This window comes from Neomonachus schauinslandi, chromosome 14, assembly GCF_002201575.2.
Source record: "Neomonachus schauinslandi chromosome 14, ASM220157v2, whole genome shotgun sequence".
NCBI lineage: Eukaryota > Metazoa > Chordata > Mammalia > Carnivora > Phocidae > Neomonachus > Neomonachus schauinslandi.
Genome location: NC_058416.1, coordinates 68,852,564 through 68,863,700, shown reverse-complemented (window position 1 = coordinate 68,863,700; position 11,137 = coordinate 68,852,564). Strand labels below are relative to the sequence as shown.

The following is an 11,137-nucleotide window of genomic DNA, read 5'->3' as shown; positions in this document are numbered from 1 at the left end:
CTTTGTCCCCCCCACTCGTGCTCTCTCACTCTCTATCTCAAATTAAAAAAAAAAAAAAAATCTTTAAATCCCAGCCCTGCTCCTGAACAGTATTTTGCCCTTGGTTTAGTTAGCTAATCTCTCTGAACCTCGCTTTCCTTGTTTATGGAGCTAATTCCCATCTTGGAGAAATAAGAGAGTGCTATACAGGGCTTGCTACGTGGAGAAACATCAGGTGTCAGTTGACACTCTAGGCGTCTTTTCCTCATGCTCAGTACAGCTCTGCCCAGAAGTGGAGTGGCAACCCCCATTGGCTAGCTCTGGGGGCTGTCCCCAGGCCAGGCAGAGGAAAGGGATGAATGGGGACCCTAGCGCCAGGACCCAGTAGATACCAGCCGGAGTAGAGAGAGGGCAGCTCTCTGGACCTGGGTCTCTAGTGTCTAGACCTGCCTCCCCAGCCCAAGAGACCTCCCCCTCTTTGGGGGGGCGTGGCTTGGCCTGGAATTGCTATCCTGTGCTTTCCTTCACCTCCGAGCAGAGTTAACTATCCTTTGGGCAGCTCCTCAGGCTGGGGACACTTGGAGGCAGATGGGCTCGCCCTTTCTCTCTGCCCTGCCCTTCCCGAGCTCAGGGATGGACGCTCAGCCAGTCCTGGTTATTGTCTGTGGCGCTAGCCTGCAGCCTCCCTCCAGCCCAGCTCCACCCCTTGCCTGCAAGGTCTATTTCCTAATAGCTGCTCCAACCACACACCTCGGTTCCGCGAAGAGCCCCTCCTCTTCCTCCCTCCCTCCCTCCCTCCCTCATCAGGGGAGGGACTGAAGAAGAAGGCTAACTTGACAGCAGCGCTTCTTTCTTAGCTAGTCACCGGCCCCGGCCCAAGAAGCCCTGTGTGTGTGTGTGTGTGGCCTGTGCAGAGAGGTGTTTCTCCTGGAATCCCGAGGGTCCATCGGAGCTTCCGAGAACTGGGGAGGAGCCATCCCAGCCATGACCCCCTGCGGGAATCTGCCGGGGGGCAAGTGGCCGGGAGTCCTCACGCCCCTCCGGCTTCTCCGGAGGGAGAGGTGAGCCCTGGGCAGCCCGCCCACAGCCAGAGGTGCCGGGAGCCCTGGGCCTGTCATGGTGGCCGTCCGCAGCCAGCCTGAGGCACTCCCAGACAGGTTTGCAGCTGAGCTTGTTTATCTGGTGTGGGAAGAAGATGGGGAGTTACTTGTCCGTCCCGGCTTACTTCACCTCCAGAGACCCCTTTCGGTGAGTTGGGCTCTGAGTCCCCCTCTCCATCTTCTCTTCTGGCCCCTGGTCCTGAGGGGAGGGCAAAGGCCTCCCTGAACCTGCTTCTCAGATTTCACTTGTCCCTTGACCATCGGTACTGTCAGGAAGAAGCTAGCAGAAGCTCTTCCCAAGCAGAATAGGCCTGGTGAAGGCTTTCACCATGTTCTAGGAATGGTGAGGTGAGGGATATGCCCAGACAGAAGCTCCTGGGGAACTCCGGCTCTCCTTCCCAGGCACACCTGGAAGAGCCTCCAAAAGATGCCGGTGACCCTGCCTGTTCTTGGTGTTACTGCTTCCGGGGGAAGAGCACAAATAGGGTGCTTTCTTCCAGCTTTCACATGTCTTACCTGCAGGCCGTTCTGTCTGCCAGGAATTTTTCCCAACAAGCAGGATGGGCAGGTTTTGTCAAACAGCATAGAAGAAGCTGGCAAGGCCTGGGTGTGGGCAGCCTGGTACACAGTAGGTGCTCTATAAACGTTTTTCTATTAATGGCAAGCACATTTGCCTCTGGCTCTAAGGGCTTTTGAGCTCCCAGGTGAGTACAGTTGCTAGGGAAAGGCCTGAGCAGGTGCTTCCGAGACTGGGGCAATTGGCTTTGGAGTGTCCTGAGCTTCCACCCACCCACCCACCTCCCCACTCCCGCGCTGCGCAGACCAGGTCCCCAGGCCTGAGACCTCTGCGGGCCTTTTACTGTAGGGCTTCTCAGAGGGAGATGTGGAAACTTTCTACTTCTGACCTGCCTTTCTTTGCTCTCTGCCCCACCCTACCTCCAACAGAAACTCCCCAGGGGGTTTCTGGCCCTCAGGGTCCCTCCTGAATGGAGCCATTCCTGGCCAGGGTGGGGCTTGTTTTCATTCTTTGGGAGCAGCCTGTTGTTCCAAGGGCTGCCTCCCCCTCACCAGTGGTCCTAGTCGACCTCTCCCTTTTGGCTTCCCCAACCCAGCTCCATGCCCAGACCTCGCTGCCAGGATACTAGTCAGGTGGCCATGCCCTGAGCAGAAAAGCGGAACACCATGTGGTTTCCCAGAATTACTGGACCCTGGTAGAGTGGTGGGAAGCCTTTGGATTTGGAGGAGGGGGGAAGGGAACTGGTTCTCAGTGCTAACTCTTCCAGGCATCCTGCTAGGCACTTTATCCTTTGATTCTCTCAAAGCCTGATGGCATTATGTATCTGCATTTTATGGAAGAGGCAACCACTTTCAACAGAATTAACATGTGGGGTCTCTCTGGTCAGCCTTTCCCTGTCTTCCTGGGTTTGTTTCATCCTTCAGGAGGCTGCACCTTCCTCTGCTCACACACCCACCAAGGGTAAGTCTCAGGTTTGCTTTTCTTTCCCAGCAGACAGTCCAAAAAGGGCCCCCATAGTTTGCCTGGCACATTGAAAGGATGGCAAAAATTCTTTTCTGAAGAGCCAGTGGGAATCGATCTTGAGTTTAGGAGTAGGTTTTACCATGGAATCAAGATGCCAAGTGTTTGAAGTAGCCACTAGTTTAGACCAGGGCCTCATTAATCCCTCTTACTCTTAATCCTGGAAAGGCAGCATGGGGGAGGGGTTGTTCCCTTAGGAGCGAGGAATGCCGTGCCCCTTTTAATCTCTGAGGACAACTCAGGAGCTGGAGCAGATAATGAACTCTCAACCCGGACCTTTTGAGGTTCATGCCACCAGTGCCGCCCAGGTCTGCCTGTTCCTTGTCTTGCTGTCTCAGTGCCTCTGGGGAACTGACTACCTTCTCTCTGCCCTAGTTCTGGTTTGCCCAGCTGGAGTCAGGGGGGTACTGACTCACTTTAGCCCCTCCCACCTCCCCCAAATGAGAGGCCACATTCCTGGAGCCACTTCTGAAGAGATAGCATGCCGGGCTCTGTGCCCCACAGGAGGGACCACCCAGACCTTCTGCTCTCCCAGGTATCAGTCTGATCAATCACCACTGTCACTGGTCAGAAAACTGCTCCCACCATCAGCCCCCTCCCTTATTACAGGGCACCCTGACCAGATGCCAGTCCCCTCCTTAGGCCTCAGTTTGCTCTGCTGCAGAGCATAGGGGTTGGACTTTCTGGGCTCCTGAACACAACCCTTGCCAGATTCTGTGAAACAAATTAAGTCCTTGACCCCCAGTGTCTGGGGGAGTACAAAGTCCACAGGAGTTCTAGGGCTGTGGTTGCAGGAAAGTGACGCAACCAAATTCCACGGGGACATGATCAGGCGTGACAATGCACAAGGGAGGGACGAGGGAGCAGGGAATGAAGAATGTAATTTCTGTACCCTGTACACCTCTGCCGAGTGCGCGGTCTTCTCCGCCAATACCACTAGTGAAAGGGGGGAGATACAATTATAGGTGTGCTTCCAAGTAAGAAAATGCCTCCAATTGGAATTTACAGAAGAGGTCAATTAAGGAGTGACTTTTGTCTGACATCTTTTTTTTTTTAATAGAGTGCTTGTTATCTTTTTTTTTAAGATTTTATTTATTTATTTGAGAGAGAGAGCGAGAGAGCGCACAAGAAGGGGGAGAGGGAGAAGCAGACTCCCTGCTGAACAAGGAGCTTGATGTGGGACTCGATCCCGGGACTCCAGGATCATGACCTGAGCCGAAGGCAGTCGCTTAACCAACTGAGCCACCCAGGCGCCCTTTGACATCTTTTTTTTTTTTTTTAAAGATTTTATTTATTTATTTGACAGAGAGAGAGATAGCGAGAGAGGGAACACAAGCAGGGGGAGTGGGAGAGGGAGAAGCAGGCTTCCTGCTGAGCAGGAAGCCCGATGCGGGGCTCGATCCCAGGACCCTGGGATCATGACCTGAGCCGAAGGCAGACACTTAACGACTGAGCCACCCAGGTGCCCCGCCCTTTGACATCTTTAAAGGATTTTTTTTTTTATAGAATTTCCCTTAATGTCCAACATTGATTTAATGGGTTTGATTTACACATTGTCTCTTTAAGAAAACAAGTGTATCTTTGTATTCTAAAGCAACCCATGTTTAAAGGGAAAAATTATTCTTAACTCTGCCCAGCTTAGCAGTAACATTGGCAGCTGCCTTAGGTCCTCTAGGACTCTCTTTATCTGAAAAGTGAAGGACTCAGATCAGGTGAGTGATTCCTATAACTCCCCAACTCATGTGGCTCCTCAGAGACATACAAGCTCTTTTCCATTTTTTCCTAATCATGAAGGCTTTACCCTTAACTTCAGTATGACTGCACACATTACTTGAATCTACAGGTTTCCTGGCTTTTGGTTGGAACTGAATCAACACAGTCTGGTAACACTTCTTGCTGACGGGAGGCTTATTATGTGTTTGGTTAATTTTTTTAAAACAGGATACCAAGGTGTCCATAATAATTACAGCTTCATTGACAGCCTGTTTCAATCTACAAGGTCTGCAGGAAAGAGGAGTAATAAAGGGATTTTCAGTGGTAGGAGACTGGGTTCTGATGGGCCAGTGTCTCTAGGCCCCTGTTATATCTGCCCTTCTGTGCCTGGGGGAGAGTTGGCATCCCTGGTCACAGTACCCTCAAGCTGTGACAGAGAGACCTGCCCATTTTCCCCTTTTTAGCCCAGTCAGAGCTCAGAGGCAAGGGACTGGAAGCAGCTTCTCCCCAACAGTCTGTCTGCTCATTCAGGGGGCTAAGGATGAGCATCCAGCCAGGCCTTTACCAGGACATGGGAGGGCTTGTTCTTTAACCTTTGTAAATCCACTGTAATAGTGGCTACTTCAACCACATAAGGTTGAAAACTTAACCTGTAAACATTTGATCTGAAGAATGTGCATGTGAATGAGGGCTGGGCCAATGTCTTTATATCACTTGGCTTTTCCCAGCACAGCACCTTGCCTGTTTGGTCTTGCAGATCCTAGATGCACAGTAACTATTTCCCAATTGATAGGAATTGATAATAATCGATTGGCTTCTCATTGATTCAATAAGTAATTCATTTTAGGACCTTCTCTACTCAGAAATCTGTTTGGTTCTGGGCCAAGATACAGATCCATATTGCTTAGGCATGGAGGGAAAGGAGTCTGCCTACTTTTGCCCTTGGTGTTCTCAAATTAAAGAGGGGAGGGAGGGAAATGAACATTTACTGGGTACCTGCTCTGAGCCTGGGGTCATTCTAGGCATTTGTACATAATTCTCATAAACTCATGAGGTTTTATCACCAATGCACAAATGAGGAAACTAAGGCCCAGAGTCATGAAATAACTGGCTTGAGGTGACATGGCAAAGTAAATGGCAAAGAAGAAATGTGGACCCAGGTCTTGAAAAGTTATTTGTGAGAATCTCAACCTGATTATCTTCTTTTAAAAAAAAAAAAAAAAACTGTGTTCCCTGCTAACTCAAAAGTCCTGAGTTTGGGGTCTCTGGTTGGATTGGTCAGTGGAGCATGTGACTCTTGATCTTGAGGTTGTGGGTTCAAGCCCCACATTGGGTGTAGAGATTACTTAAAAATAAAATCATTAGGGACACCTGGGTGGCTCCGTGGGTTAAGCATCTGACTCTTGATTTTGGCTCAGGTCATGATCTCAGGGCCCTGGGATTGAGCCCCGGGTCAGGCTCCATGCTCAGCGGGTAATCTGCTTCAGATTCTCTCCTTCTCCCTCTGTTCCCCCCCCACACACACACACCCTGCAACCTGCTTACGTACTTGCTCTCTATCTCTCTGTCTAAAATAAGTAAATAAAATCTTTTTTAAAAAATAAAAATCTTTTTTTTTTTTTTAAAGATTTTATTTATTTATTTGAGACAGAGAGAATGAGAGAGAGAGAGCACATGAGAGGGGGGAGGGTCAGAGGCAGAAGCAGACTCCCTGCCAAGCAGGGAGCCCGATGTGGGACTCGATCCGGGGACTCCAGGATCATGACCTGAGCCGAAGGCAGTCGCTTAACCAACTGAGCCACCCAGGCGCCCTAAAAAATAAAAATCTTAAAAAAAAAAAAAAAGTCCTTAGTTTGGATCTGAGCTGCCCACTGAAGTGACCACCAAGTTTCAGTTCACTTTGCAGCTACCCAGGCCCTCTACAGTGCTTTGGGAGAGGAATTTTGGAGGTTGTCCTCAGTGCATGTGGACCTCTCTCTGATCTCTCCTGGCTGGGGCATTTCAGCTCTATTCACTCTGGTTGCTTGGGAGAGGGTGGTGACTGATGCCTCAGACCTCGGTGTATGGCTCCACCAGTGCCTCCACGACTTCTAAGCTGGATGCCCTTGGGCAGCCCACAGCTAGGGCAGATTTTGACTTAAACTTGAAACATTAAAAGATTGAAAGCTGGAAAAAGGCCTTGGCTTTGGAAGAAACATATTGTGGCCATGGCCTCCAAGAATCTGAAGGGGGATTTTTTTGGGGGTAGCACCTTAAATTTTCAGAGTGTGTTTTGGATTCTTAAAAAGGCAGAGACAGCTGGGGAACACAACGCTATGGACTAAAGGAAGGAGAATCATTGTGCCAGTTAACATTCAGTACTTGGATTTAAGGAGAAACCTCATTACATGTTAACACTAAAGGGACTTCAGCTCTCAGGGCTCCAGCCTCATTTTCACAGATGCAAATCCTGAGGCCCAGCTTAGTGGATGTGCTGCATTACTCAGGTGATGCAGTCTAGGGGAAATGGCTTCATAGCCAAGTACACACAAGTTAAATCCCCAGCTCCATCGTGTATGTATTGGGTGACTTTGCAGAAGTGACTTGACTCTGCTTTTTAGTCTCTGGTCTATAGAACAGGAATAATCCTATCACCTTGCAGGATGTGGTCAAGATTAGAAATCATGGAAGTAAGGCACCTCATATAGTGCCCAGAATATGGTTGGCATTCAAGTAACAGGTAACTAACTCTCCTTAATATCTAAACTAGGACTCTAAGTCTACCACTCCAGTGACCTGAGAACCAGTTGTGTTCTGTGACAAAACAGCTTAGGGACCCACAGCCAGCCCTCCTATCAGCTGTTCACCTTCCTGTTCTTCAGACACCTGCGGCAGCTGACTTCAACTGTGTAGCTGGCCGTACCCTTCAAAGGCATTCCTTGACACAGATGTGTGCATTGGTGATGTCGTTCTCCAGGCAGGTGTTCTTCCCAGAAGCCTGGCGTGGCTCTCCTGCATGTCTGCACTCGTTTCTCTCCCCACTCTCCTGGGCCTGGCCAGGGCTACTTGCAACAAACAAAAGCGGGATATTGGCAGTGGAAAGGAGGACGTGTTCTGGTACTCCTGTGCCCTGCAGCACACATACCATTGAGAGGGTGTAACAGGGCCCAGGCCTGCAGTTAGGTGCAAGTACATGTGCACCAGCTTTTCTCCACTGCAGATAGCAGAAGGGCAGGACCTGGTGACCGTGAGCCACAAAACGCTTATGCTCCCATCTGGACTGCTGGTTCTTGGTACTCCCACCATTTTCAGTTTGGAAACCTCGGCAAAGGGCTTACTCTGCTGGGCCCTTTGTTAGGTGCTGAATCTACCAACAGTAAATGGGACACTGCTCTTGTCCTCAAGGAGTTCACAGTCTAGTGAAGGAGAAAGACAGGTACCTAAGAGCTTCAAGTCAGAAGCTGGGAGGCAAGAAGGAAGCCCTTGCTTCTAGTGCTATCCTTTGCTAGGCTCCACAGTCATTCAGAACTGGATTTAACGTCCTCACTGCTACCCACAAAGTAGGCGGTAATGTTGCCATTGCACAAATGAGAAGTGAAGTAGCCAACCCAAGATCAGTTAGGTGGTAAGTGGTGATTCTGAGATTTGAACCTTGGATCATGTAGGGAAAGACCTAGATATGCACAGAATTAAGGGGAAATGGGGTATAGTCTAATTACCTCATTTTACAGATGGGGAAACTATACGCAGAGAGAGAAAGGGCCTTGTGCAAGGGCATGTAGCTCCCAAGAACTTGAACCAGGCCTCATCCCAATTCGGAGCTCATCTAGCATGCCTTTTACATTGAAAGGAATTTGAACTGCATGCCCAGAACAGGGTCTTCCCTGCCACCTCCTATAATTCATGGTTCCAATTGCGCCATTCTAAATACTTCATATCCATACTCTTCAAGTCCCTGAAGTTAAGCATCCAAAGAACGAGGAAATGCTATAGGATAGGAATGACTGGTGGCAGAAGCCATCAGTGTTGAACACCCAGGGGGATCTGGATACTCCATAAAGAGATTCTCAGGGCCCTGCTTCTCTAGACCTCCCTAGCTCAGTTGCTTTCCACAGCTGCTTCAACTCCTTCCTGTCTCCCTCCTCTACCTCCTGCAGTGCCCAGAAGTAGTGGTGCCCATTGTGACCTCTCACCTTTAAGTTTTGTTTAGACTTTCTCTTCCCCAACTCATTAAATTTGTATATCTTTTATATCTGCAGTGCCTAGCAAGCTACTATAATAATACGCTTGCTTTGCTCTTCACAGTTTGCAAAAGGCTTTCCTCATATAGTAGCTCACTTAGTCTTCACAGTGCTCTTTGTAGTAAGATGCTATTAGTCACATTTTGTCAAGGAGGAAAAGTGACTGAGAGAAGTTGTCCAAAGCTATCCAGCTAGTGGAGGAAGTGGCAGATAATGTGAACAGCTAGCATTATCATCTTTAAGAGCAGTTAACACTGAGTTCCTACTATACTTAGCCTTTTATATAAATATCTATATAGTTTGATACATGTTATTTCATTTTCACAGTAGTCCATTTTACAGATGAGGAAACTGGGGCAAAAAAGTGAGGTAACTTCCCCAAGATGACATGAGTTGGCAGGGTCAGGATTCACACTAAGAGGCCACTCCATCCTGCCTCTCAGAAGCAAGGATGTGGCCAGAATGGGTGGTACAAAGTGTTGACAACAAGAAGAGAGTCTTCACTGGAATTGCAGGCCAGGAAGCCCTTAGCTCTGGGTGCTGGGAGGCTCAGAAATGAGGAGGAGCTTATCTTGTATAGACTTGGCTTGAGAACACACCTAACCTGAGGGGTGGAGCTTTACAACCAGATAACTTGGAGGAGAAAGGAGTTGTGGGTCTAACATGTATCTCCCACAGTGCTAGTGGAATTTTGCCCCCCCCCCATTATTTTATTTTGAAAATTTCCAAATATATAGAAGAGTTGAAAGAACAGTTCAAAGAATACCCATGTATCTTTCACCTAGATTTGTTAACTTTGAGCCAGTTTCTCTTTAAGTATTTACACACAACACACACAATGTACTTTATTTTTGCTGAACTATGAAAAAGCAGGTTGTAGATGTTTTGACTTTCACCCTTATTCTAATATGTTTCTTCTAAAAATTCTTCTGTATAACCAAAGTATCGTTACTGCACCTAAGAAAATGGATAGTTATTTCACAATATAATCAAGTGTATAGCCCAAATTCAGATTTCCTCAGTTGTTCCAAAAATGTCACTCATGGCTGTTTTTCTTTTCTTTTCTTTTCTTTTTTAAAGATTTATTTATTTATTTATTTGACAGAGAGAGAGGGAACACAAGCAGGGGGAGTGGGAGAGGGAGAAGCAGGCTTCCCGCTGAGCAGGGAGCCCGATGCAGGGCTTGATCCCAGGACCCTGGGATCATGACCTGAGCCGAAGGCAGACGCTTAACCAACTGAGCCACCCAGGCGCCCCCTGTCAATAACTTTTAAGATTATTCTAATTTGGTACATGGGTATCTGATTCATTCTTTTTAAAGATTTTTACTTATTTATTTGACAGAGAGAGACACAGCGAGAGAGGGAACACAAGCAGGGGGAGTGGGAGAGGGAGAAGCAGGCTTCCCGCTGAGCAGGGAGCCCGATGTGGGGCTCGATCCCAGGACCCTGAGATCATGACCTGAGCCAAAGGCAGACGCTTAACGACTGAGCCACCCAGGCGCCCCTCATGGCTGTTTTTCAATCCAGAATTGAATCCTAGGTTAAGTGTTACATTTGGTTGCTGTGTCTCTGGGCTTTTTTAATCCCTGTACTTTTTTCCACCTCATGACATGAACTTTTTGGAAGAGTCAAGACCAGTAGTCTTACAGAATGACCCACATTCTGGATTTGCCTGATTGTTTCTTAATGCTTAACATAATTTTTTCACAAGAATGTTACATCAGCAATGGTGATGGTGATGGGTAGGTTTTTGAACAGAGGTGAGATTGCGCTTCTTTGGTTCATCAAGATACCTGTCTAGACCAGAGGTTCTTAACTGGGGCCATGACTAGGTTTCAGTCCTTGACACACACACACACACACCATACCTAAATAATAAGCACATTTTCCTTGTATGTGCCTTTTTCTGAGAGGAGCGGCTTCTTTTTTTTTTTTAAGATTTTTATTTATTTGTCAGAGAGAGAGCACAAGCAGGGGGAGTGGCAGAGGGAGAAGTAGGGAGCCTGATGCGGGACTCGATCCTAGGACCCTGGGATCATGACCTGAGCCGAAGGCAGACGCTTAACCAACTAAGCCACCCAGGTGTCCCTGAGAGAGGCTTCTTGACCCTTACTAGATTCTCTAAGGGCTTCAAGACCCAAAAAGGTTAAGGTCTGCTAGGTGAGGCAGGCAATACAGAACTGGTTCCTGGGATCTTCTTGACGCTGAATCAACTTCCTTTGGGGGGATGGCAGTAAACTGTAACTTTCCCTCATCCTGGCTTTGGATCAAAGAGAGGTCTGTCTGTTTTGTTAAACCTGGGAGCCAGAGACAGCCTGTGTATCCTGGTTCCAAGGATCCAGAAGAATTTCTTGTCTCCTGTCTTTCAGGTGTTCAGAATGCCAGGATTCCCTCACCAACTGGTACTATGAGAAGGATGGGAAGCTTTACTGCCACAAGGACTACTGGGGGAAGTTTGGAGAGTTCTGCCATGGGTGCTCTCTGCTGATGACAGGGCCTGTCATGGTGAGTGAGACCCTCTTGGTCATCAGAGTCCATTGACGGCCCCTCTGATTCCCCATGGCCTTTCATCTTCTAGTCTTCCAT

The 11,137-nt window shown here is 48.4% G+C and overlaps 1 protein-coding gene across 4 annotated transcripts in view; it reads left to right on the top strand.

The window, feature by feature from the left end:
- The first annotated feature begins 801 nt into the window (after nt 1-801).
- Nucleotides 802-11,137, top strand: part of LIMK2 (LIM domain kinase 2) — a 29,918-nt gene continuing 19,582 nt past the window's right edge. For 2 of the 4 annotated variants that reach the window (XM_021703521.2, XM_044921175.1), the window contains exons 1-2: nt 2,997-3,151; nt 10,921-11,056. In XM_021703521.2, the coding sequence (XP_021559196.1) occupies nt 3,057-3,151; nt 10,921-11,056 (231 nt within the window). In that variant the 5' untranslated portion in view covers nt 2,997-3,056. Of the gene's footprint in view, nt 1,228-2,996; nt 3,152-10,920; nt 11,057-11,137 lie in introns of those variants that run through there. The other 2 variants (XM_044921176.1, XM_044921177.1) reach the window with 2 other exon arrangements.